Here is a 27,261-nt window from a genome sequence, read left to right as displayed (position 1 = left end):
TTCACATTAAATTTAACATAGCTCAAAATAGGAGGAGGAGCAGGGTAACAAAAGGTAAGGATAAAGCACTTTTATTGCAAAGTATACATTGAAATGTAGGGGCAGCCTTCGTATAATATATAATGTGCCATCCCTCTAGTGTTTTTTTCTTCTGGGGTATTTGAACATTTAGTTGGAGTACTAAGTGCCCCTGGGGTCCAGAATTTTGCCTATGAAGAGAAGGGCCCCTGTGTCTGTGTCCCTCAGTACAAAGATGAAAGGTTGGTTAAGGTGATAGTCCAGAGGGAAGGTGAGGCGGGCAGGCTGGACCCCTGGGCTGGAGTTAGTACCCGCCCCATCCTCATTCCACTCAAATCCGACGCGATGTTCCACTTGAGTAAGTTTGATAGGTTTGCCTGTGATCTTGCTAAAGTCTGGTGCATCAAACAGGGATTGCAGCTCTGCAGAAATTGAGAAAGATTTCCATTAAAACCTTGCCTTGTGAACGCTGCAAGGAAGAATACAATCCTGATTCTCAAGAAGGCAAGCTAAGTGGGGGTGGAACATTGCTTTTGACTGTCTATGACATATGTAGAGTTCTGGGCTGGTTAAGGGTTAAGTGACTTGCCTAAGAGCACACAGCCAGTGAGGTTAAGATTAGAAACGAGGTCAAGGGACCTGTCTTGAGAGGCAGTGTTCAGAGTTCCTGTTACAGGATGTATGGTCTTAGGGCTTAGGAATGAGTCTGATAAGGAAGGCAGTTCAGTCTTCCTCTCCAGCACTATTAGAATGAAGGGATCATCCCGGGCCCCAGTACTAGTCCCTGGAGGCTTTGCGTTCTGCTTAGCAAGGTGGAGGGCTTCCCTTGTGGCTCAGCTGGTAAAGAATCCGCCTGCAATGTAGGAGACCTGGGTTCAGTCCCTGGGTTGAGAAGATCCCCTGGAGAAGGGAAAGGCTACCCACTCCAGTATTCTGGCCTGGAGAATTCCATGGACTGTAGAGTCCATGGGGTTGCAGAATTGGACACAGCTGAGCGACTCTCACTTTCACTGTAGCAAGGTGGAAGGAAGGCTCAAAGATTCAACCCCACCCTCCCCAAGAGCAAAGAGGTGTTGCAGCCGTACTCAGCTCCTGCACGGACTTCGTGAGTTCGCCTTCATAACTCAGCTTCAGCTTGGGAATGGTCAGGACCGCCTGAACAGTCTTCAGTTCTCGGTCTATGTCATGAATGAACTCAGAGGTGAGGCTCTCTTCTATCAAGGTCAAGTTCTGGGTCACTTTCTGAGGCAGGAAGAAGATGATACTTGTGCTCCCGGTCAAGGGCAGCTGGGCGATCTGAAACAACAGGGAGGAAGCACATGGGTTAGTCGTTTGGAGCCCAGGAGCTTAGCGATGGACAAACACCCCAAGCTGCCTTCTCTCCTGGGACCAGGCCTTGCCTTGCTTCCCCGCCCCTCATCTGTGTAACAGTTGTCCCTCTAAGCTGTTGCTTTCCAGCAGCAAGATGTCTACTGATGGGACTTCCCTGGTGGTAGAGTGGTTAAAGAATTCTGGCATTGCAGGGGACAGCGGTTCAATCCCTGGGCTGAGAAGTGAGATCCCATATGCTGCAGAGCAACTACGCCCATGGGCCACCACTAGAGAGTCCTTGCACTGCAGTGAAGGGTCCTGCACGAGGCAACTAAGACCTAATGCAGCTAAATAAACAAAAGCTATCTGCTGATGTTTCTTCAAGCACGAGCCACTGTCTTTTCTTAGTCTAATACCAACTGAAGTTATCTGCTTAAAGAATTTTCTTCTGTGGTTTTCTAAAAAGCCAGAATTGAATTCCCAGGCCTTGGTTCTCTCCCAAGGTTTGCCTGCCAATAGTTACTGATCATCTGTTATACACAGAGCCCGGACTAGAAATGAGCACTGGGAAGAGCAGTGCAGAAGTGGCAGTACAGTGGCCCTCTGAGCAGAGGCCTTTAACCTAAGGGCAGATGGCATCGGGGGTCCCAGGAGCCCCTGGAATCACCTGCAGAGATGCATAGGTGGCATTTCTCTCCAGTGCTTCAGGCATTTTTTCAGATTCCCAAAGAAAAAAACTACTGACTTAGAATTTTCTTGAGTCACCTAGGAGAGACTTAGAATGCCAGCAACTTGGAGTTTGCGACAGATTTTGAAAGTTTGCTGCTGCTGCTGCTGCTAAGTCGCTTCAGTCATGTCCAACTCTGTGCGACCCCATAGACGGCAGCCCACCAGGCTCCCCCATCCCTGGGATTCTCCAGGCAAGAACACTGGAGTGGGTTGCCATTTCCTTCTCCAACGCATGAAGTGAAAAGTGAAAGTGAAGTTGCTCAGTCATGTCCGACTCTTAGCGACCCCATAGATGGCAGCCTACCAGGCTCCTCTGCCCATGGGATTTTCCAGGCAAGAGTACTGGAGTGGGTTGCCATTGCCTTCTCCGTTTGAAGGTTTGGATTTTTATAAATACAAGTTCTCCCCCAAAAAAGAGAAGAAGGAAAGAAAAAAATAAATAACCAGAATTTGAGTGCCCAGTCTTGAGGACTCAATTTCACTTTACCAACCCTTGCAACAAACCTTGAGTCCGAGGATAAGTTTCAGTAGCTATGGCCCTTCAGTTTTAGAAACAAAGGGCTCAGCTAGTGGGGCTTCCCTGGTAGCTCAGTTGGTAAAAAATCTGCCTGCAATGTAGGAGACCCCGGTTTGATTCCTGGGTCGGGAAGGTCCACAAGAGAAGGGATAGGCTACCCCCTCCAGTATTCTTGGGCTTTCCTTGTGGCTCAGCTGGTAAAGAATCCACCTGAAATGCAGGAGACCTGGGTTCAATCCCTGGGTTGGGAGGATGCCCTGGAGGAGGGCACAGCAACCCACTCCAGTAAGAGCTCAGAAAAGCTCTCAATTTACTGAAGGGCACGTGGCAGGTAAAATTCAAACAGCTCCATAACAAGATAAGCCACAGTGAGAAGCCCATCCCACAACTAGAGAAAGTCCATGCTGCGCAGCAGTGAAGACCCAGCTCAGCCGTAAATAAGTCAATAAATAATTCAGACTGCTGTCAGATCTCAAAGGCCATTCTATTCCCATTGCACCATCCTGCCTGAACCCACACCGCCACTCACATTGCCCATACAGACCTTGCAGTTGAGATCAGAATCCAAGCCGTACCGTAAAACGGCCTGAGGGTCTGACATCATGGGGACTTTCACGGTCCTCTCCTCATCCAAGTAGAAATCCTCCAGGGAAGTTTTTCTGGAGTCAAACTTTGTTACCCACTGCCCTGGAATGAAACAGATGGAGTGCCCTGAGACCCAGGAGACCAGAAAGGCATACTTCTGGAAATTGCCCGGCTACGGGAATCTTGGGATTCCCTGATGGCTCAGTGGTAAAGAACTGAGAATTGACCTGCATCTCCTGTCAATGCAGGAGACGCAGGTGCGACTCTTGGGTTGGGAAGATCACCTGAAGGACGGCGTGGCCACCCACTCCAGTATGCTTACCTGGGAAATCCCATGGACAGAGGAGCTACAGTCCGTGGGACTGCGAAAGAGTCCACTTAGCAATTAAACAACAGCAGGAACCTGAGTCATCAGAGGCCCGAACACGTCAGGGAATAGCTCTGTCTTAGGATGGGCAGTCTGGACCATGATATTTTGAGGGTCCTGACTACCTTCCATGTGTAAACTCAGAAATATTGTCAGGTTTATTCAAGTTCTGTGATAGCTAGGAGAAAGGTGAACTGGTACACACTTCTACAGTGATGTGTCCAGAAGACAGACTGCAGGGAGACCAGAGCTGGAAGGGACCTCGACGTCATGTCATCGACCATCTCATAGATGAAAAGCATGAACGTCCAGAGAGGTGAAGTGACTTGCCCATGCTCACACAGTGAGCCGATCGTTTAACGTGGTCTTTAACATGCTGATCTGTAACAGCTTCTTCATTTCCTAGAGCTCAGTGCTTCATGAAGGATTTTTCTCTGGGGTTTAGGGGGTCCCCTCTAAACACTGCCTGATAGACAGTTGTGAAGCATTTTAAGGGGAGGTTGCCCAAAACCCCACCCAAGGCTCATGAATAGGGCTGGCCTCACACTGGGCCCATGGAATAGTTGGGTACCTCACCATGGCCTAGAAGAGTGTTATTAGAAAACTAACATAATTTATCAAGGGCTTCCCGGGTGATGCTGATGGTAAAGCCGCCTGCCAGAGCAGAAGATGTAAGAGATGTGGGTTCAATCCCTGGGTCGGGAAGATCCCCTGGAGGAGGGCATGGCAACCCACTCCAATATTCTTGCCTAGACATGGACAAAGGAGCCTGGTGGGCTACAGTCCATAGAGTTGGAAAGTCAGACACAACTGAATCGACCTAGCACACACACACACACCTGGTTTATCGAGTACTTGCTGTGTGTCCCAGGCATGATGCTGGGTCCATGAGAAGATAGGAGACCACACACACAGAGTGCCTCTGAAATCAGTTTGCCATCTCCCAGTGACAGACGAGAAAACAGCCTCCAAAAGGCTATGAAGTTCATGCAGATCTCTGCAGCCAGAGCCAGGCATGGACCCTCTACCAGCCCCGAAAAAGGCACAGGAGCAGGAGTGCCCCCTTATCTCTGCTGGTCTTTCTCCACCACCCCTTACACTTTGTAAGTACTTATCCATTGTTTGCCTTGGGTTTGGTGACAAGCAGGGAGCCCTCAGGCAAGGAACTTTCCAGGGTCCTCCTCTGCCTTTGACGTCCCCTCCTCCCTGGCCCCCTCTTGACACCCACTGTCCACCCTCACCCGAAAGCCAAGTGGAGAAGCCCTCACCCTTGAAGTAAGCCACGCCCAGGAGGAAAATGCTGATCTCACTGGGCATCTCCCTCGTGGACCTAGCGACTTTCCCTTTCATCTGGGCCTGCACCCAGTTGTTAATCTCCTGAAGGTCTACTCGAGAGTTGCCGGTCAGGATTCTGGGCCTGGTCCCATATGACTTCTCCAGGGGTGGGATGAAGCTGGCTTTTATCCGCAGCTCTGCAAAGAGATGGGGCAGAGGTTAGTGCACTCTTGAGACCTCACCCAGCATCCTCCCTGACAGTCTGTGGCTCTCCCTGATCCTTGGCAAGCCCTGACTCCCTGCCTGGCATCCTTCCGGGGCTCTCCCAGACTCCGTGCCAGCTTCCCCGGGCACTGGATGGGGAACGACAGATTTCAGTCATTGCTGTTTTCTCTTCACATGACTGCCCTCCCCCAACCCTCCCACTGTCTCCTTCAGCCCATATCCTCTTTCTGATCCTCTTTGTACTCATGCAGCCCCTTCCTGCCCACCCCCCAGTGCCAGGCCTGGCCCTGGGCAGACGTGCTCTGGTGTTTAGAAAGAAACCCCCAGATGCATTGCAGCAGAGAGCCCCATGCGCCTCAGGCAGCTCGGACCAGCAGGGCAACTCACTCCTCTCAAAGATAATCCGGGAAGCACTCTTAAGGTTCTTCTGGGGGGCGGTGACGGAGGCAAGGAGGTCCTTGTAGGTGCCGTGGATGTCTGGGTTACTGATCAGGTCGTAGTACAGAGCCCGGTGAATGTTGGATTCTGTCCGCTGTTCCGCACCTGCCAAGCGGAACAGGCGTGTGAGCCTCTGTAACTGCTTGCCAGGCCCATGTCAGCCTAGCTCTCGGGGACCCTGAACCCTGAGCCTGTCTATCTGCTGGTACCTGGAGACTTTCTAGGCAGGAAGGAATTTGAAGGCAGTGGAAGAAAAATAGGTTTTCCTGAAGGTAGGCCAAAGGCATCAGGCCTGGAAAAATAAAAGGATGGGAGTCAGGTTCAAAGTCCCTGTGCTTCTCCCATCACAGCACTTACCAGACTGTTCTACAGCTTCCTATTTCCTACTTTTCCCCATGAACTCAGCTGTGTGGCCCGAGTGAGAACAGACACCGTGTCTGCGTGTGTGTAGTTACATCCCCATTATCTAGCCAAGCCGATGAGGCAGGCACGTAGGAGGAGCTCCTTTAAGGAATGTCAATAAGTGGTCCCAAGGCCACACACTGTGTCAGCAGTACTCCCCACTCCCCCACCTGAGCCCCCACTCCTACGTACTAGGACCCCTGGGCCAGCCTCTCGACCCTCATCACCCTCCCTAAGTGAAGTGTGTCCAGGGCCTAGAGTCAGGTATGTACAGAGGTCAGAGGGCAGCTCTGGGATCCTGGGCTTTCTGCAGCGGGGAACTCACCCAGCGACAGGGCAGAGAGCGCCGTGGCCACGCTGAGCGGAGACAGCAGCACATTGGCGGTGGGGCTCTCACCGGATCTCACGCGGTACAGGTCGTAGCCGAAGTTGGAGACGGCTGCCGCCAGCTTGTTCACAGGGACCTTGAAGAAGGGATCCTCTTCCTCCACTGGTGCCCCCGTGCTCTCAGGGGTCAGAGAGCCCTGCATTTGAGTACAAGGACCAGTGCAGTTGAGCAGGGGGTGACTGGTCTCATGGCTTGGCGTGGGACTGTCCTTCTGGTCCCTGAAGGCTGTCCTGCCTGAGGAGGTATAGCCATCTGTTGGAATGAGTCTGTGCCCCCTACTCCTGTGGGGGTGCTCCACTGGGAAGAGGCAACCCGCAAGAGAGGTTAGCTGGCCAGCTTTAAACACCAGTGATCTGGGAGTTTCAGGCCTGTGACTCATGGGAAAAAAAAAAAAAGGAAGTCCCCCTTCCCAAGAAATTCTGTTCTCAGGCCAGAGTCTCCCTGTCTGCTCAGCCTTGCCCACTGCTCCCAGGTCTCCACATGGACCCTCCTATCAGACCCTCCTTGTCGTTCTCGGCCCTGATCAGACATCACCTCCTCCATCACAGACTTGCCCTGGTGGCCCCAGTATGAAGGCACCTTTAGTTCTCTGGCCATTTTTGAGAGTCAACTACCACTTATGTATTAACCACTTATCATGTGTATACCATCCACCAGGCTCTGTGGTGGTTCTTTTCATTTGAGTTACTTCATTTCATACTAGTTGATCTAAGTGATATCCTCAAAGATTAATGTCTTAAAACAGTTCTTTGAAGGCCAGAACTGAGTCTTTTATATTTCCACCCATCCCCAGCACCTACAGAGTAGGTGTTCAGTAGATAAATAAGTGACTGTCCACGTTGGCCCTGTAAGGATGGGTATTTTTCATCCTGTCTTATAGATAAGAAAACAGATTCAAGTTACAGTGACTTATCTAAAATAAAAAATCTGGTGAGAGGTGGAATCAGAATTCAAACTTGGAACTCACAATAAAGTCCAGAGCTCCTGCCAGTATGCCCCACCTGCCCTGGCTGCCCTTGGGACAGTCACCACCACCTCCCTACCCCCCAATCGTCGCATAGCCTAGGCTTCTTGGCATCCGCCTTTGCAACCCGATGGTGCTCTCTCTGGACAGGAAAGAGGGCTTTCCACGCTCTTACATCTCTGCTGCCCCGTAGTTAGGATCAGAGCAAACATCCAAGACCACCAGCTCCTCACTGAGACCCATAAGTAATGAAGGGTAATGAGAAATTCTTCACTGAAGGGCTTGTTAGAGGGCTTTCGCCTTTCACCTTATTGGATCTTCCCCGCCCCACCGCCACTCTGTCCTCTGAAAGGCAGGGCGAGACGCTTTCTGTTTTGCTCTTGGAAAAACCAAGGCCCTGTCTGGACGGAAAGATCAGAGCCTGGCCTGCAGCCTGGGTGCTGTCCATTCTCCCCGTGCTGCCTGGCGAGGCGGGGTTGGGATTGCTAACGTCCCCCCCGCCCCAGGCCCCCACCACACCCAACTCCTACTGACCGCCTCCTGGCCGGCGTTCTGGCAGCGGCCAAACCCAAGCAGGGCTCCAGTCCAGAGGAGTAGCACGAGGGCCTGCATCTCGGGGCCTGCAAGAGAGCAAAAGAGGAGGCAGGCTGCTTCCCTCACCACCTGCATCACCGGCCGTCCTGGGGAGGGAGCAGGGCCAGGCACCTTCCACCCAGCCTCCCCCAGGGCTGGAAGTGGACCCTCAGCTTGCTAACCCCTCCCTCTCAGCACTTCCCCAGCCCTCCCCCTGCCTCACAGCCCACAGTCCTGTGGCAAGCTTATGCTTTCATCCATGTCTGTGCCAGGAGACCCTCCTAAACCTCCAGGGTGGTGAACGCCCAGCAGTGGTCCTGTGTGGGAGTGTGATCCAGCCCAAATGCACACCGAGGCTGTTCCCTGCGGGCACCTGACCAGCTCATTATGTAGGATTTGGATCTATGTCTAGTAACAGCATGGGGGCAGAATCTCAAATGTAGAGTCACAGAACACAGAGAATGGGGGCATCCAGTCCAGCCCCAGGTCCCCCGCAAGAAGCTCTCAAACTCTCTCCTCGAATTGCCCTGCCCTGGAACCTGTGGTTTCATCAGGGACTTGTGAGATCTTAGTTCCCTTACCAGGGATCGAACCCAGATCCAGGCAGAGAAAATGCTGAGTCTAGCCACTGGACTGCCAGGGAATTCCCATCAATCCTGTGTCTTTTTTGTTTGTTTATGGCTGGGCCGGGTCTCAATTGCAGCACATGGGAATCTTTTTTTTTTCTTTAGAGGCGTGTGAACTCTTAGTTGTGGCATGTGGGGTCCAGTTCCCCAACCAGGGATTGAAACTAGACCCCCTGCATTGGGAACGCAGTCTTAGTCACTGGACTACCAGGGAAGTCCCCAGTTCTGTGTCTTAATACCTCTCTAAATCCCAGTGTCTTCTCTTGTAAAATGGAAATCAGTTCTTACCTATTGTGATGAGAATTAAATTCGGCAATGCATTCATAGCACTCAGCGGGGCCAAAGACAGGTGAGTTCTCCAATGACCCCTGAGCCAAATTGTGTCTCCCTACTCCTGGAACCCCAGGGCCCCCCTTTCCCCTTGGGGAGCCAAGTCCTCTTCCTCCTACCAGCTTGGGACCCACTCTGACACTCCTCAGAATTCTTTCCTTCAAGTTAAATAATACCATGTCTTAGTAAGGCCACCCAAATCCCCATACCTCCCCAGCAGTAGCCTCTTAGGACCTGACTGATCCAACCCCTGGACTACAAGGGCAAAGGGAACTCTGAGTGCAGGGCTCCCCCATCTCTTGCCCTCCTACATTCATTGCCTCTATATTGCTCAACCTTGGGTCAGGATGTGGAGGTGAGAGGGGATGAAGGCAGTGGGAAGTTCATAAATAAGGTCTTCTGAGGGCCTTCTGGTTAGAAAGAGGGATAAGGTCCCAGCAGTCAGGACCTCTGGCTCTCCCTCCATTCACATTGCTGAGTCAAGAACTTGTAATCTGTCTTCTGTACCTCTCATCTTCCCTGCAACACACACACCGGCCAAGGGTCTCAAGCTCGCTCTTCCTTTTGTATACCCATAAACACATACTCGGGGCTTCCCCGGGGGCACTATCGGTGAAGAACCCCCTTGCCAACGCAGGAGACTAAAAAGATACAGGTTCGATCCCTGCATTGGGAACATCCCCTGGAGGAGAGCATGACAACCCACTCCAGTATTCTTGCCTGGAGGATCCTATGGACAGAAGAGCCTGGCGGGCTACAGTCCATGGGGTCAGAAAGAGTCAGACACGACTGAGTGACTAACACACAATCTTCTGGACAATGTGAAAGGCAGCAAAAGAAAAGATGGCCTCTGAGTTTGTTCTGCTTATGGCTGGATGGCCAGTGGGCACCAGCCTGGCTTTCTCTCTAAACCCTGAGCATGTGTCACCCAGTGAGTTCCAGTGACCCCTCTGTTTTCAGCCACCTGCTCTTCTGCCTGGCAGCCCCTGCCACTCAGGGAGAAATTGTCCACTGAGGCAATGGGAAGAACTTTCTGCAGGGCAAGATAGAGCCCGTAACAGCGTCCAGGCTCACAGCTGCTCTCTCCACCCAGCCAGCCCCACCCAGAGCTGGCAGGGGCCTTCCCTGCCTGAGCCCCAGCAAACTGGTTTAGCAGAGACTGGAAATTCAGTGAGATGCAGGGGCGGCAGGGCTCAAGGAAAAGCCATTAGCTCTAGTCCCTGGGCCAGGGTAGGGAACCGACTGAAGAGGGAGGAGCTGAGAGACACCACCCTGGCCTGGTGTTTAAGGAAACCAGGTCCAGGTGCTCTTGAAGGTGGATCTTCTCTACAGGAGTCTCTACAGAGTTTGAGCTCAAACCTTGGGTCATCTGATCATTGTTACCACGTGGGTGAGCTGAGGACTGAAGATGCGGTGGTCAGGGACCCTGGCAGGGAAAGGCACACAGGTCCACAGCTGCCAGAGCCAGTCGCCAGGACACATAGTATTAGCGGTGCCTCTTTGAACCCTCCACCTCAAGCCCTGGGGATGAGGGAAGTGGAGAGATTCTTGAAAGCCCCCTGCAAGGGCAGGGAGAGGGTTGAGAGTAAGGGTCTTCTGCACAGGAGGGCCCCTCTGAGCACACTCGGTGTCTTCCAAGGGGACAACGGTTCTGTGGCTGGGCCAGGCAGCTGTCACCTGGCCAGGGGCACACGCACAGTGGTACCATCCCGTCCAAAGGGCAGTGTCCAAGCTGCGGGGGCGGGGAGGAGGTGACTCCTCCCAGCTGGGCCAAGCTCAGGCCTGCCTCTCGGCCACATTGCCCCAATCAAGAGACACAAGGAACTGCGATTCTGGGATCCTGCCTACCAGCTGGAAGGATACATTTGAGCCAATACATGTGTTTCAGATTAAACCCAGTGGTGAGACAAACACCATCACTCCTCCTCCTCCCAGAACCACGCGGCCTTTAAGCCACATGGCGGTGGACCTCACGGGCAGTGCAGGGAAGGGCACTGCCCGGCCCCACCCCACCATGGTGACCCCACCAAGTCCCCAGGCAACTTTTTTTCTGAAGTCTTGGAACCTGAACGCGTGGAGGCAGAGCACCCAGGGGTTTCGGCTCCCCGCACCCCAGAAGGATCAGTCTTGGGAACAGAATTCCCTGGCCCGCTTCCCCTCCCACCCCCAGCCTGGGGGTTGAACTGGTGAACTGGAATGGGCCAGACAATGATGGGGTTTCTGGGAAGCCTGAAGTTCTTCTCTGGCCCAGACCCGCCCCTCGATGTGGCTGGCCCCAGGGAGCACCGAGGGTGTGGGCAGCCAACCTCTCCAGCTCTGGCAGCTAAGCCCCCAAATCCCATACCCTAGGCTGAACTCAATAGTGGTCATTGTTTGCAAGAGGCCAAGACCCCGTTGATCTCCCAGCTTGTAGTGGCAGCTGACTTGGCCAAAGAAAAATGGTGGGCCCTGGAGAGAAGGACCCCGCTGCCCTCCATCCCAGCACACCACCCACCCCAGGAGGGCTCCCCTCAGGCCAGCTGCTGGGCAGTGTTGAGAAGTTACCTTTAAAATCAGCGCCAGTGATGTTGAAAAGGCAACAGGGAGCTAAGCCTAAGCCATGGCCAGGTTGCCCAATGGGCTCCCCACTGGAGGCACAGCACCCAACAGCCTCTTTCCCCGAGGGTTGCAGAGCACCCCACCCCAAACTGCTGCTCAGACCTGACCCAGCAGCTAGCCACGTTCTCACTTCTTCCCCTCCACTGCCTTCCTCCACTGCTTTCCAACCCATTCCATTCAAGAGTTTTCCCGGCTTCTTCCAGTGGTGCAGTTTCTCCAGCTTCTTCTCCTAGTGGTTTAGGGATAATTGGGTTCTGACCTTCTGACCTCCAACTCCCTCTGCCGTCCCTCACCTATTCACCCTGGTCCCCAAGCTGGAGGAACTATGGTCTTCCTGCCTCTTCTCCCTGGCACCCCTCTTTTCTGCTTCCTGGAGTTATACCTGCCTCACCCTGGTCACCCCAGCCCAGGGGAGCCTCCCAACTTCCCCTGATACACTAGCGGACTAGACAGGGAGCTGCTTTACCTGTGGGTGCACCGCCGCTCTGCGCCCAGCCTGGGTCTGCACACTGAGGGGCTCCTGTGAGCACCAGAGCCTTTTCTGCTGCCTCCCAAGCCAGCGTCCAGCAGGCTTCAGATTACAGCTACTCCTTTCTTAAAGCGATCTGCACTCAATTTGGAGTCTGTGATTGCATCTGTGATTGCATCATTGTTTGGTGTTAACTTTAACCCACTGCTGGCCTTCTGCCACACACCCCCAGTTCACGCATCAGACTGCAGCACCAAACCTTTCTTTGGAGCCCTGACAGTGTCCCCCATCCCCGGAGGGCAGCCTCGTCAGCCTGGGTGGGAGCAGGGCTGAGGAAGAGTCTGGCAGGAGGAGGCTCAGGAGGAAGCCAAAATAGAGGAAACACTGGTCGAGAACTGGGACTCGGGTTTTTGCTGGTCCTTGGTTCTGGTACTGAGATTTGGGGCAAGACATCATTCATGGCTCCTCCCTACCCTTGACTGAAAAATGACTGAATGGGACTGGGATGTCTGTGTGCTTTTTCAGCACTGAAATGCTCTGATTTCTGAAGATCAGACAAGGCAGTGGGGAAAATATCTGAGCAGAAGAAATGAAATGTACTGTAAACATTAGTCCTGAGAGAAGGCCGAGTGTGAGTACCTGGCACCCACCTGGGCACCGTAGTTTTCACCTGGGAACAGTGCTCCGAGGCTGTGCTCACCTCAGGGCATTAAGAAACTTGCAGTGTGATTGTGAGACTAAAATACTGACATGAGAAATGATTATAGAGAATGTACCAAAACCTTTTCCAGGCACGTGTGAGTCCTGACACAAGCCCAGTGGTTGTTCAGAGAAGGCGGGGTCAGAGAAGGAAGGGAAAGCACTCTGGGATATTCAGAAGAGAAAATTTAGGGGACCCTCACTGGTGGCTCAAACAGTAAAAGATCTGCCTGCCAATTCAGGAGACCCAGGTTCAATCCCTGGGTTGGGAAGATCCCCTGGAGAAGGGAATGGCTACCCACTCCAGTATTCTTGCCTGGAGAATCCCGTGGACAGAGGAGCCTGTTGGGCGACAGTCCATGGGTTGCAAAGAGTTGGACACAACTGAGAGACTAACACACACACACACACACACACACTTCATGTGAGGTTCCAGGGAGCAGATCTAGGGCCCCTGGGTAGAACTCCCCAGGGAACCAGGTTGAGATTTATGTAAAGAAAAGTGTGTCAACAGTCAGCGTTCTCCATCGACAGATGAATGGATAAAGAAGATGTGGTACATATATACAGTGGAATATTAGCCATAAAAAGGAACAAAATTGGGTTATTTCTAGAGATATGGATAAACCAGGTGTCTGTCATACAAAGTGAAGTCAGAAAGAGAAAAACAAGCATTGTACATTAACGCACATATATAGAATCTAGAAAAATGGTACAGATGAACCAATTTGCAGGGCAGGAATAGAGACACAGACACAGAAAATGGCCATGTGGACAAGGGGTGGGGGGTACTGGGATGAATTGGGAGATTGGGATTGACATAAACACACTGTGCTTAGTCACTCAGTTGTGTCCAGCTCTTTGTGACCCCGTGGACTAGAGCCCCCCAGGCTCCTTTGTCCATGGGGATTCTCCAGGCAAGAATACTAGAGTGGGTTGCCATGCCCTCCTCCAGGGGATCTTCCCAATCCAGGGATCAAACCCAGGTCTTTCACATTGCGGGCGGATTCTTTACTGACTGAGCCACAAGGGAAGCGCCATCTACACACTACCATGTGTAAAGCAGACAGCTGGTGGGAACCTACTGTATAACAACGAGAGCTCAGCTTGGTGCTCTGTGATGAGCCAGGTGGGTAGGATGTGGGGTCAGGGACAGGGAAGGCCGAGAGAGAGGGGATAAATGTATACATATAGCTAATTCACTTTATTGTGCAACCTTGTAAAGCAAGTATACCCCGATTTTTTACAAAGGGAAAAAGCAGTCAGAGTTCAATCCTTCCAACCAAAAACTGAGGACCTCTATTCAAATCACTCTCTAGGTACACGGAGAAGGAGTGCATAGACGATTAAGATTTGGTGCCCGTCCTTCAGAAGCTCGCTGGCTAAAAACAGAGGCTGATATGAGCCCAGATCCTTCCAATATAGTGGCACGTTCTGTGATAGCTGTCTACAGCCATGCCATCCAGTATGATAACCACTCACCACGGTGGCCACAGAGCTCCTGTGATCACCTGTAAATGTAAAATACACACTAGATGTTGAATATTTAGTATGAAAAATAATGTGAATAATAGCAATAACTTTGACCCTGATTAATATATTGGATTAAATAAATATACTGTTAAAATTAATTTCTCCTATTTCTTTTTTAATGTAACTTCTAGAAATCTTAAACTGCATATGTGGTTTTCATTGATGGATGGCACTGCTCTATAGGTTATCGTGGCAGCAAAGTTGGAATATATGAATCTGAGTTTTGCATGATGAATACAAATAAGCTAATCATAGGAACATGGGAAGGGGACTTTCCTGGTAGTCAAATTTCCACGATCCCAAGGCAGGGGCCTGGGTTTGATCCCTGGTCAGGGAACTAGACCCCAAATGCTGCAATTAAGAGTTTGTATGCCACAACTAAAAAAAAGATCCCGCATGCCACAATGAAGATGGAAGATCCTATGTGGCTCAACTAAGACCTGGCAAAGTCAAGTAAAAGAATGTGCTCAGTCGTGTCTGACTCTTTGTGACCCCCATGGACTGTAGCCCACCAGGCTCTTCTGTCCATGGGACTCTCCAGGCAAGAATACTGGAGTGGGTTGCCATGCCCTCCTCCCAGGGATCTTTCCCACTCAGAGATGTAATCCAGGTCTCCCGCGTTGCAGGCAGATTCTTTACCATCTGAACACCAGGGAAGGCCCAAATAAAAGAGTAATAAGAAACATGGGAAGGCATGACTATCTTTGCGGACGAGCTGAAGTTGGATCCCTGTTTCACAACATACACAAAAATTAACTGTAGGTACATTAGAGATTTAAGTGTTTCTGAAAAACAATTTCTGTTTTTGCAGCACCTTTTTAATGAATTTTTATTTAAATTATTCAACTTATTTTTCAATAGGTATTTTGTTCATATGTTCAAAACTCAAAACTATCTAAAGAGAATGTTCTCTTTTCACTCTGATCTCCAGTCACCTGAGTCCATACTCCCTGGAGACAGGTAATAATAATCTCTTTTGTATGAATCCTTTCAAAGATAATTTTAATGGCTTAAAAAACAAATTTAGGGGCCACAGTTCTTGAGGCACTAGCCTACTGCGTTTCCCCTTTGCCTGGCAAAGGAATAAAGCCACTCGTTCCTTCTCTCCCGTTAAAAAAAAAAAAGCAAGTACAAACAGATATACACAACAGGAAAAAAATGTAAACATTTTTGAAAAATGTATAGATGGATTTTTTTGTGATCTCTGAATAGGAATGCTTTTTCAGACAAGACACCAAAAGAAGCACAAATTGTGAAAGACTGATAAATTTGGCACTAAATTAGAAACTCATTCTCGTGAACAGGTACCATAAAACAAAATGAAAAGACAAGCCTCACACTAAGAGAAAATGTTTGTAACACAGATAACTGACAAAAAAGATTACTAACTGTAACAGAGCAATAATTACAAATCAATAAAAAAATAAAAACAATTCAACAGAAAAACAGGCCCAGGTAATTCACAGATGAAGACTCCTGAGTGTCCAATAAACTTATGAATAGATGTTTTTTTCACCAGCTAATCAAGGGAATGCAAATTAAAACCATACTTTGATGAGTGTACTCTTCAGATGGGCTAAACTGGAACTTCTGAGAATACCAAGTACTAGTGAGCATGCGGACAGCTAGGATCTCTTGGGCCCTCCTTGCTGCTGCTGCTGCTGCTAAGTCGCTTCAGTCGTGTCTGACTCTGTGCGACCCCAGGGATGGCAGCCCACTAGGCTCCCCCGTCCCTGGGATTCTCCAGGCAAGAACACTGGAGTGGTTGCCGTTTCCTTCTCCAATGCATGAAAGCGAAAAGTGAAAGTGAAGTCGCTCAGTCGTGTCCGACTCCTAGCGAGTCCGTGGACTGCAGCCTACCAGGCTTCTCCATCCATGGGATTTTCCAGGCAAGAGTACTGGAGTGGGGTGCCATTGTCTTCTCCATGGGCCCTCCTTTTGAGAACGTAAATTGATATAACCCCTCTGAAGAACAATCTGGCAACAAACGGCAAAGTTGTGCATAACCATATTTAGCGTGGGAGTTCCCTGGCTGTCCAGGGGCTAAGACTCCATGCTTAGTGACCCCGGTTTCAATCCCTGGTCAGGGAACCAGATCCCACATGTCACAACCGAGTTGTGTGCCACAACTAAAAGACCCTGTGTGCCCCAACTAAAACCTGGCACAGCCAAATAAATTAAAAAAAAAAAAAAATTCAATGCAGAGGACACAGGTTCAGTCCCTGGTCGGGGAATTAAGATCCCATATGCTGCAGGGCAACTGAGCCCACACGCCACAACAAAGACCAAGTGCAGCCAAAATTTCGGAAAAATAATCATAATGACTGTATGAGGCAGCCCTGGCAGTGCAAGAAAATGCAAACCCACAACTCATTTATTCTACTTCTAAGTGTTTGAGCCCAAAAGATTGCATATGTGCACAAGGACGTGGCAAGAATGTCACAGCAGCACTGTATGGGCCGCCCCGCTCTTGCACAATCAACGTACCCCTCTCTGAAGGACCATCCCACAGCCGTAAAATAGCCTGTTACTCCCCTGTTGGAAGGCACTGCCTTTATTGCCACCTCCCTTAGACCTACTGTCCGTTTCTCCATCCTTCCTCCCACCCACACGGGACAGAGCTAGTTACCGTGGCATCGGCACCGTCTTCGTGCTTTCCCTCCTCAACCTCCAACCTGCTTCTGTGCCCAGCTCTCCTTTGAAACTGCTGTCAAAGGAGCAGACATCTCTGCCCTTGGCAGCAGGCAGCCAACTCTTCCTCCTTCTTGAAACCCTGACTCCCTACATCCTCCCATTTTTCTCCATCTCACAAGCCCCATCTTTTCCATCTTCCTTGCTGGCTTGATTCTGGGATCCCCCTTTCTTCTCTCTCCATCTCCTCTTAGGTGACATCAGCCAGTTCCATGACTTTCAAAGCATCTGTATGTTCCCAAATACACACTTCCAGCCTCGACTTTGACATAACCACATGGATGCCCAGCAAGTGAGAGGAGATTATAATTCATCATCCAAACACTTCTAAGATCAAAAATAGGTGCTGTGAATTAAACTGGAACCACAGGCATAACTCAAACTGCCCGAGGCACAATGGGACATAGGTTGCTCTGTATCAATGTAGCATTTCAGTCATGTTCAAAATGGACATCTCCAGTCAATCCTAAAGTCTGCCCCTCACTCAGATTCCCATCTCAGTAAAACTCATCTTCTCAAGACAAAAATCCAGAGATTTGAATGATGAACCCTACATCTGCGAGTCTCTCCTTTCCCTTATCTCCAATACAATCTATGCACAAATTCTGTAACATCTACCTGCACAATATACCTGAAGTCTGATCACTTCCCTGCATTTCCACAGCCAGCACCCTGGGCCAAGCCACCTACAACTCGACTCTTGCCTGCTAACCAGCCTCCCTCCTCCTGCGTTTGTCCCTCAACGTCTGTTCACACAACAGCCAAATGAGCCTTCCAGAGCTTACTTCAGACCATGGCGCCCCTCAATTAAAGTCTTCCACAGGGAGTGAATAATTGCCATCCACATGGCGCTGATGAATCTCACAAACAGGAGGTTGACCGAAAAGAGCCAGGCACAAGGGAGCACGGATTGCGTGCTTCTTTTATTTCAAGTTCAAAACCAGGAGAAACTGGTCCATTACCAGGAGTCAGGAGAGTGAGTACTGTTTCTTGACCTAGGTACTGGTGGCACGGGGCGCTCGGTTTGTGAAACAAATTCATTACGCTTTTGTTGTTCCATCGCTGTGTCGTGTCCAGCTCATTACGCTTCAGCATACTATGCATGCGTGCATGCTCAGTTGCTAAGTCACGTCTGATTCTTTGTGACCCTATAAACTGTAGCCTGCCTGGCTCCTCTGTCCATGGCATTCTCCAGGCAAGAGTACTGGAGCAGGTTGTCGTGCCCTCCTCCAGGGGATCTTCCTGACCCAGGGATCAAACCAGCGACTCCTGTGTCTCCAGCATTGCAGATGGAGTCTTCACCCACTGAGCCACCTGGGAAGCCCTATACGTCAATCCAAAATGTTAACTTGTTTATTGTCTAGACCAGCATCCCTAACCTTTTTGGTACCTGGTAGCGGTTTTGTGAAAGATAGTTTTTCCACGGACCCAGCGGGGTAGGGGGTGATTTGGGGATGATTGAAGCACACTGCATTTCTTGTCCACTTTATTATTATTACATCAGCTCCACCTCAGATCATCAGTCATTAGATCCTGGAGGTGGGGGACTGCCGGACCGGACCAATCACCCACCAGGTTTAGATTCTGTCGGGGAGGATCTTGTCGGCTTTTTGATCACTGCAGCCCCAGAGCGTGGGGTGCTGCTGGGCACAGCAGAGGCACCTGACAAGTATTTACAGGGCAGAAGATGTAGTCAAGGCAGCCCTGGGTGTGATGACTAGAGCCAAATTTTGGCTAGAGCCCGAATAGACAGGAGAGAACTGAAGAAAACTCAGGAGTGGGAAAATTAAGCTGGCAGGCTGGGCAATTTGTTCCAGTAACTTTCCGATGATCTCTTTACAATTCTCTCTCTCCTCCAGCCCCACGGATCTCCTGCTCATCCTAAACCTTTTGGGCAGCTCCCACTCCTCTGCCTGGGATGCTCTTCTTCAGGATGTTCCCCTAGTGCCTGCCCTCATCTCCTTCTAATCTCTGCTCCAAAGTCACCTCCTCAGGGAGGCCTTCCCTGCTTTACTTCTCAGCAGAGCACTCATCCCCCTCTGACACACCATGTATGTCACTTATTGACTTATTTCTCATCTCCCCACCCTTCTGGTTTGTTAGAAGCCAGAGCCCGTCCTAAGGACTTGCTCTTAACCACTGCACCACAGGGCTGCAAGTGGCTGCTGCCACGCAGACACCCTGCACTCACAGACAAGAGCCCACCCACGTGGACAGCCATTCAGCCCCCAGCCCTGTGCCCAAGTGCCCCCAGTTGCTTCCCCCAAATCCTCAGGCACTGACAGTCTCCAGCTGGAGCCCGCGCTCTCAGCCGCCTGCTCCCCTCCCTTCCCAGGCTGGCAGGCGCCAGCTCCTGACAGAGGGGGCCGGCGTGTAATTAAAAATTCCTCAAGCTCCCTAATTGCCAGTTCTTCTCCCAGACCAGGAGGCTGGCGCTATTCTGGGCCACCTTTGTTGCCGGCTGCCTGAGGCCCGGAGAGAGGACCAGGCTGAGAGCAGAGCCAGGCTGGCAAGGTCAGAGGGCCTGCGCGCTGGACAAGGGCTGGCGAGTGGCCAGAGGCCAGACGTGGCACGGAGAGGGCTGCTTCCCGGAGCCCAGAGTGGTTCTCCTCGCGTCTGCTCGGTAGCCTCATTCCCGCATTCCCCCAGCACCCTGTGCTCACACCCATAGCCCAAACAATGACATCAAAGCAGACAGGCCCATTCATTCTTTATTCAGGTGGCGTAAAAATCACTACAAAAACTTTACAAAAGAGCCTTTGGCAGCTAATGCCCCCCCTTCCCCACCCTCTCAGCCACTGAGACACGGCGCAGAGGGGGCAGAGGGGAGAAGGAAGAAGAGGAGTCTTGGCAGTGTTGGTACCTCCAAGGACCAGCGGGGAGACTGAGGTGACAGTGAGCGGGAGGCTGGTGGGCCCTGGGCAGCTCAGGAGGCAGTGGTGCAGGGAGCTCAACCTCCACCCGTGTTGTGCAACCTCAAGACAGCCGCCCCCTCTCCTCGGCCAGGGTGTCCCCTCCTCCCTGTCCCTCCCTCTCTGGTAAACAAGTGTGGAGGAACACAGCTGCCCTAGGGAATAAACTACCTACCTTCCCAACAAAATGACCCACCGCTACCCCTCTGTCTGAGCCCCAAACCAGGACACCCTCTGGGCCCCATTGGAAGAAGCGATGTGGGACCGAGGCCCATGGTTCCCTGATGCCTGCCCTCCTCCCAGCGCCACCCCACCCCAAACTACCCAAGAGGAGACAAGAGAACGGCTCCCTTCCTCCCCTCTCCCAGACTGCCCTCCCCAGGCCCCCAGCCCCAATCCCACAAAGCTGTTTTTGGAAAGAGTCACACGAGTTGAGATGTTGGTCCAAGCAGAGACTCGGGATGCTGGAGGCCACAGCCCCTCACTTGGGGCTGCCAGGCTGAGGGTAATCCTCTTCCGAGGGCGGCCCAAGTTTCAAGTCTGGGTCGAAGGGCTTGTCTCCGCGGGGGAGGCCTTTGTGATCCTGGAAGGAGTCCTTGCCGTCGGGGGAGTCCTGCTGCTCCTTGCGCTCCGGCTGCGCGCCCGGGTTGGGGTTCCTCACACTGCCCACGAAGAGGGGCAGGCTCGTGCTGTCCTCAAGGATGAAGAAGAGGAAGGGGCGGTTCACGATGAAGGAGGATAGGGACATGCGGGACATAGCCGTGCTGGTTGCCGCGGCCGCCTGCACGCCGGCCTCGCTGAGCTCTAGTGCCGACTGATGCTGCACGCTGGACACCACCAGCCTCTCATCGGAGATCCCACGTAGGTCCGGGGCCTGGAATAACTCCTGCAGGCCTGCCCCAGGGCAGCAGATGGCTGGTCAGAGCTGCCTTCTGCCCCACAGGCTGCCTGGACCTGCCTGGAAGGGTGTCTGGCATCCTGGTCAGGGAACACCTTGAACTCACAGAGGGCTGGTTAACTCCTATTTAACCTTCATGTATCAGCTTAAAGGCCCCTTCCTCCAGGAAGCCTTCCCTGATTGTCTGCCCCAAAGTCCAGATAGGTGCCTGGTGCCTTTTCAGTGTTCTCCCAGGTGAACTGGAGAGAAGCCTTCTATCTTAGCACTTATGCTGAATTCTAAGTACTTGATTCCTCACCTGTCCACCCCATAAGACTGAGCTCCTTGTACATGGTGGGCTTCCCGTGCCTCTTGCAGGGGAGCCAGGGAGGCTCATGTGCTACTCTGGTTTTCCATTCAGGATTCTTTACAGTGCTCAGTCTTGGGCAGAGCAGGCCCTCAATGGCCGGGCCACGCACCCCTCCCCAGGAGAGAGGATCCAAAGGTTTTCACCTCCCCAAGCCCCAGAAAAGTCCAGGACACAAGGCTAGCTCTGACTCTGACCTGCCAGCTGGAAACTTCCTCCTCACCCACCCCACCTAGCCTGAGTGAGGGGGCTGTCCCATGCCCAGCTTCCTTACCCAGCTGGCTGAGGGTGGCCACCAGGTCCAGTTGGTATTTGAGATGCAGCTTAGGCAGCTGGACCTTGGTGGGCCTCTCCGACAGCGAGGGCTGGTGCAAGATGTCCCAGGTCAGGTTGGCTAGCACCTGGGACGCGTTCCACTCAAAGCGGGTGGGCATCAGGACCACGAAGCTCATGTTGTTCTTAAAGGGGAAATGAGCCACCTACAGACAGGGGAAGGAGACACCATGAGGGCCAGAAAGCGCCCAGGCCCAGGTGGGAGCTGGGCCAGCATCCCTTATGAGACAGCCCATCCTTCACAGGTGTGTCAGGGGAGGGGGCCTCCCTGAGCCTCCACTTCCTCATGGGCAGAGTGACACTACCTGCCCACACTGCCAGCTGACATGTAATGGAAAGAGATACACTGTTAAAGCTTCTAGCAGAGTGTTTGCACATAGGCGGTGCTCACTCAATAAATGGTGGTTTTCTCTCTCTTCCTCTGCTGCCAGCCAGCCCGTGACTCGGGATGAGGAACTCCCGGTGAACACCTCTCGCTTCCTCCCTGTGTACAATGGACCAGGTTTCCCTGCTGGAGGCGGGTACCCTCTCTACTCCCTTCTCCTCCAACAGTGACTTGCCTGGCTGCCTATTTATACTGTGATTTGGGGTAAGATTTCATGTGAATGGGTGTTTCTGCAGTCCAAGAAGGGTGAAAAGCACTGGGCTCCACGGGCCCTAGTGGATGTGACCCCTCGGCCTCCAGGCAGAGCACCCAGGGGGCAGGACCCCTGCGGTGGGAGGGGGAGTGCCAGTATCTGGCTGCCTGGGCCAGCCTGCAGAGGGTGCGAGGAAGAGGAGGGCCGAGGAGGGCAAAGGATGGAGACTAAAGGATGAAGGAAGGGACTTCCCTAGTGGTCCAGTGGTTAAAACTTCACGCTTCCAGTACAAAGGTTCAATGCCAGGTTGAGGAACTGAGATTCCACATGCCAAGTAGCACAGACAAAAAATTTTAAAAATTAAAAGGTGAAGGAAGTGTGGGCAGGACACAGCCTGGTGGGGAGGTGAATCAGATGGTCCACGTGTCAGGGTGAACTGGAGAGAGGCTGGGACACTGTTCCAGGGGACCCGCCTTGCCCACAGCCCCTCTCAGTCACGGCCTTGTGAAATTAACCAACACTGCCACCTCAGTTGACTGGCCCAGGGACCAGTGCTTGCTCAGGCCAAGGGGACCATGTTTAGGCTAGAAGCACGGGAGGCTGCACCTGAGATACACGGCATAGCCCTCTCTCTAATCAGAACGCTCCATCAGGAAGCTGACCAAGCCATCCCAATCAGACCCTCCTTTCTAAGGAGCATGCGAGAGCTCAAGTCGCATCTCAAAGGCTTCGGGTTGCTGAGAGCTTGTGCTACCCCACAACCCACAGGTCCTTGAAATGAATCCCCTTAGCCAAAGGGGCCTCAACAATGTCTCTTCCTCAAAGAAGGCTCTCTGACCACTCTAGCTAAAATACCTCCCCCCACTCTTTGAAATTATCCTGTTGATCTACGTTTGCTCAGGCACTGTGCGTCTTCCCTGGATTTGCTTTTCCTTGTTCTCCACTGAACCGCAGTGCCTGGGACAGAGTCTGCACACAAGTAACGCCCAAGGAATGAACCTCAAAGAGACTCGAGTCTCAGTCCCCCTGGGTGAGGGCCCCGCGAGACTTTTCAGAGCCACCTGCCCCAGTGACGAGACTGCAAGGGAGGGGGGTGCACTGTTGAGCCCTATGGTGTCCACAGCTGCACAGTTCCTTTCCCACCTCCCAGCACCCAGGCCCAGCCTGAGCAGTCAGGGGTAACCTGGATCTCAGGCTGCTCCAGCAGGAACCAGTGCAGCGGATACGTGAGGGCTTGCATCATGTCCACCGGCACAGTGAACTGCTCGTCCAGGTGGAAAGCACCTCTCTGTGTGAGGTTCGGGTCGAACTTGCTCCTCCAGAAGCCTGCATCCAACAGAGGGCAGGGCCATTTAGACTGGGACCAAGGTAGGGTCTACACCACTAGCCTCTTCCCCGTCCCACCCAGAACCCATTAAAGGGACAAAAGGTGGAGGGTAAGGCCCCAGGCAGTGGCGTGCCAGGTGATACCCAGGTGATCTGAGGTGTCTTCTCTGGAGCGATTGCAGAATCTGGGCTTTCATTCCCCCTACCCTGCTCTGCTCCCAGGAAATCCCCCCATTACCCCAGGTTTTTTTAGACTTCACTTCCTCCTAGGGAGGACTTCCCTATAGTTCAGACGGTAACGAATCAGACTGCAATGCAGGAGACCCGGGTTCAGTTCCCAGATTGGGATGATGCTCTGAAGACACTATTCTTGCCTAGAGAAACCCATGGACAGAGGAGCCTGGCGGGCTACAGTCCACGCTGTCACAGAGTTGGACGTGACTAACGCTACTACTATTACCACTACTCCCAGGGCTGTGCTGTGCTTAGTCGCTCAGTCATGTCCGACTCTCTGCGACTTCATGGACTGTAGCCCACCAGGCTCCTCTGTCCTTGGGATTCTCCAGGCAAGAATACTGGAGTGGCTTGCCATGTGCTCCTCTTAGGGAACTCTCCACGAAAGCCCCATCCAGTTCCTGGGCCTCCTCCCAGCAACACTGCGACCTATCTCCCACCATCTCCACCGCCTCCCAGCCTAGCCCTGGGGAGAAGGAGGGACCCTCAGAACAAAGCATGCCTGCAGGGCAGGGGTAGGGGCTGCAGGTGGGGACCGAGAAGGGGAGGAGCTCACCCTGGAAGTGGATGGCATTGAGGAGAAGCAACACTGTGTCATCTGGCAGATCTGAGAGGAAATCCTCGATCTTCCCTTCCGTGGCCTCCTTCACCCATCGGTTAATGTTCGCCAGGTCTTCCCCCTTCATTCCCGTCAGGCTCATGGGCTTTGCACCAAAGAGCTGTTCTGATTGTTCCAGGAAGTCCTCTTTGATGGGAAATCCTACACAGAAGGGAGCACAGGCTGTTGCCAGGACTTGGGCTCCAGAGCCACCAGCGTTACAACAAACTGCCTGAGCCCACGTCCATCTTCCTCACCCTGTCCACCCCAGAGCACTACCTAGCTACCTAGGCAGTGTCTGCCCCCACCCACACCTACCTTTCTGCAGATACATTCTGGCAGCCAACCGGAAAGCCCCAGGCCCCAGGTCCTGGCAGAGGCGGCTGAGCAGGTGGGGCAGGCAGGGCCCTGAGTCTGCATGCAGCACCTCTTTCAGCCTTTGCAGCGTTTGGTTCTGAGCACCTGAGCAGGGAGGACACAGCAGCAGTGGGCATTCCCACCCCCTCATCTTTTCCTAACCCTTTTTGGGTGGGGGGGCGGAGCTGTGCCTTGCAGCATTGCAGGATCTTAGTTCCCAGACCAGGGATCAAACCCATGTCCCCTGCCATGGAAGCGCAGAGTCTTAAGTGCTGGACCACCAGGGAAGTCCTCCTGTCCCCCTTGAACATCTACAGTGAGCATGCCCACGAGACCACACTGTCTCCTCCCACCTCCTGAGGGTCAGGACACCCAAGTTTTACTTCCATCTCCGCTGCTGCTAGTCTGGGTGACCTCATTCCATCGCCTTCCCTCTCTGGACTCTGTCCCACCATGAGACCCTCCAGTCCAAAAGAGACACTGGAACTGCCAGACTCGTGCATAAAAATCACCAGAGGCCCATCCTGGGCCCAATCCCTGAGACTCTGATTCATGGAGATACGAGTCTGTGTTTTTAACAAACTTTCAAGGGACCCTGATGGAGGAAGCGCCTGATAGTAAGCTCTGGGGAAGGAGGCGAGTTCCTTCTGGCCTCCTAGCTCTCCTGGTCTGCACCTGGTCTCCTGGTCTGCTGCCCCAGTACCTAGTGCCAGGTGAGACAGGGCCAGGGCCACACTCAGAGGTGACAGGATGAGGTTGGGCCTGGTGGAGCTTTGGGCCACCAGGGAGAAGAGGTCTGTGGTGAAGGTCATCATGGCCCGGGCCAGCCTGCGTGTCTGCTCAGGGGTTGGGGACAACTTGCAGTCTTCTGGGGCCTTCTTCGGGGCAATCTGGCCACCTGGCTCCTACAGGGACAGATTGGGGGGGGGGAGGGGCATTGGGGTCAAGGGGTCAGCTCTGTTGAAGATTTCCTTCAAAGCCCCTGTACTGGGGACAGCAGGGCCTTGTCCCGATGGGCGACAGCATTCTGGGGGCTAGGTTCCTCCCTCGGGTCCCTCCCATCCTCTCCCTTCAGGCCTCAGCCTCACTGCCACCCTCCCCTCCCCGTTTCCTTGCCCTTCGGATTTGCCTTCCTCCCGCGGGTCCCGCCCACTCTTGCCCAGCCCCACCTGATTGTACCTGGTTGTCCAGCTTGAGGAGGGAAAGTGGGGGCAGCTTCTGCTGGGCCTGCCCGTCCATTAGCTGAAGGAAGGAGGAAGCAGATGGAGAGCAGCCCTTCCTGAGCCCCCTACCCAGCACCAGCCACAGGAGAGGCCCTTGGGGACCTTCCTCCCTGTCCTGCCTCATTCCCCAGTACCTGCAGATCCAAGGGCTCCATGGTGCTCACAGGAGAGAACTGCTGAGAGAGGGAGGGGGAGAGGAGAGGGAACCCCTGAAGCCAAGACCTCCCTCAACCCAGCACCCCCCCTCTTTTTCCCCAAGACCCTCGACCTCTCCCAGAGCTGCCGCCCTACCCCACCCAGACCTCGGCCCAGGCTCACCGCTGAGCACAGGCTTGACAGGCAGGAGAGGATGAGCGCCAGGAGCCCCCAGAGCAGCGCCATGTTCCTGTGCAGGACGGGAAGGCTCTGTTCCTACCTCACCCCCGCACCCGCGGAGGAATCCCACCCACAGGCTCATGGGCAGCTGGAGTCCTGAGCCACCACTGCGGAGGGGACAACACCAGCAGCAGTACCCACGCCCACAGCGTGTCTCTCTGAGCTGTGAATTGCTCGAACTCTCTCCCGAATTGCTTTCTTCCCGCTTTGTGTTTTCTGGTTTTTACACTGTATGCCCTGAAAGTGTTTTGGTTCATGGCAGAAAATATTACCCAAACAGAAAAAGTCCCTATTTCTCAAGGCTGGGAGTTGTGAGTCAGACCTGAGTTTGAATCCAGGCTTCGCCTCTTGGCAGAGGACCCAGGATGTGTCCCTTAAACTCTCTGGGCTCTGCTTTATCTTGTAAAATGGTGGCAAAAGTCCCTTCCTCATCCCACGTGTATTGTGGAGACCAACCTAAGTTGGTCTTGGTGAGCCCTGACTGCACGGGCCAGCACGCAGCGATGGCTGTCAGCCTCCCAAGGCCCCTCTTCTGGAAGGCCTGTCCTGAAGCCTGCTCCGTACTGGAATTCCCTCCCCAGAGCTCCAATCCAACTCTCCTTTCTGGCTGGCCTGGTCTTGTCCACAAGGGTGGGCTGGCCTGTGGTCTCAGTAGGGGTGGGGAGCTGGGCCAGAGACTGGCCTTATTGACCCAACGGCTGAGCCCAATGAATGACTGTGGCCAGAGCCACCTTTGGACTTACGGAAAACACAGGCCTCGGCCCCCGCACTAGCCCCAGGCTGACTCCGGGAAGCCAGGATGACTGGTGGGGATGGGCAGGTCTCGGCCTGGCCCCGGAGCGGGTCTCGCACACACCCCCACCCCGCCCCCATCTCAAGCGTCTTTCTCTCACCCCTAGGCCCCTCCGCATCCCACACAAGGACCCTTGGCCAGGGCCCCAATCTCCGACCTGGGTTTTTTAAATCTTCCTACCAAGAAAAAGACCTCTAGTTTTTCATTTCCCAGAGGGACTCCCCTTGAAAGCCCCCACCTTGGCACCTCATCATCTCAGGAGGCTGGGAAGTCACAAACCTCCTGAATAAACTCAGCCCAGACCCCTCAGCAAGGTGGGCAGCTCCAGGCCGAGGCACCCCCTGCCCTTACCTCTGCAGGCTCCTCACTGCTGTACACAACCTCCCTCCGGCCCGCTTGGTGCTCCCGCGCTCTGCCCCGCTCCAGCCAACCCAGCTGAGCCCTCCCCTCCCACCAGGACCTTTGCTCTCAGCCAACCACTGTTCCAGTTGCCTTCTCTTCTGGTAAATATTGACCTGCACATCCGGTTAAACATTGATATTGGGACCAA

The 27,261-nt window shown here is 53.1% G+C and overlaps 2 protein-coding genes across 3 annotated transcripts; both read right to left on the bottom strand.

The window, feature by feature from the left end:
* Window positions 1–55: 55 nt before the first annotated feature.
* On the bottom strand, window positions 56–11,938 carry SERPINF1 (serpin family F member 1). The gene is made up of 8 exons (XM_027518024.1): window positions 11,813–11,938; window positions 7,754–7,839; window positions 6,193–6,391; window positions 5,415–5,570; window positions 4,796–4,999; window positions 3,120–3,262; window positions 1,104–1,314; window positions 56–440 (listed from the first exon to the last, which is right to left on the bottom strand). The coding sequence occupies exons 2-8, from the start codon at window positions 7,829–7,831 to the stop codon at window positions 181–183; spliced, it is 1,251 nt and encodes a 416-aa protein (XP_027373825.1). The 5' UTR covers window positions 7,832–7,839; window positions 11,813–11,938; the 3' UTR covers window positions 56–180.
* Window positions 11,939–19,435: 7,497 nt separating this feature from the next.
* On the bottom strand, window positions 19,436–27,169 carry SERPINF2 (serpin family F member 2). Of its 2 annotated transcripts, none has more exons than XM_027516656.1 (10): window positions 27,063–27,169; window positions 25,862–25,928; window positions 25,678–25,719; window positions 25,500–25,562; window positions 25,024–25,225; window positions 24,282–24,425; window positions 23,922–24,125; window positions 22,989–23,131; window positions 21,169–21,373; window positions 19,436–20,544 (listed from the first exon to the last, which is right to left on the bottom strand). In XM_027516656.1, exons 2-10 carry the CDS (start codon window positions 25,922–25,924, stop codon window positions 20,132–20,134), a joined length of 1,479 nt encoding a protein of 492 aa, XP_027372457.1. In that variant the 5' UTR covers window positions 25,925–25,928; window positions 27,063–27,169; the 3' UTR covers window positions 19,436–20,131. The 2 variants fall into 2 exon arrangements, with proteins under 2 accessions (XP_027372457.1, XP_027372458.1); XM_027516657.1 differs by having other exon boundaries at window positions 20,132–20,544; window positions 25,678–25,716.
* Window positions 27,170–27,261: the final 92 nt, after the last annotated feature.

This window comes from Bos indicus x Bos taurus, chromosome 19 (assembly GCF_003369695.1).
Source record: "Bos indicus x Bos taurus breed Angus x Brahman F1 hybrid chromosome 19, Bos_hybrid_MaternalHap_v2.0, whole genome shotgun sequence".
NCBI lineage: Eukaryota > Metazoa > Chordata > Mammalia > Artiodactyla > Bovidae > Bos > Bos indicus x Bos taurus.
This window is presented reverse-complemented; position numbering and strand designations above follow the sequence as displayed.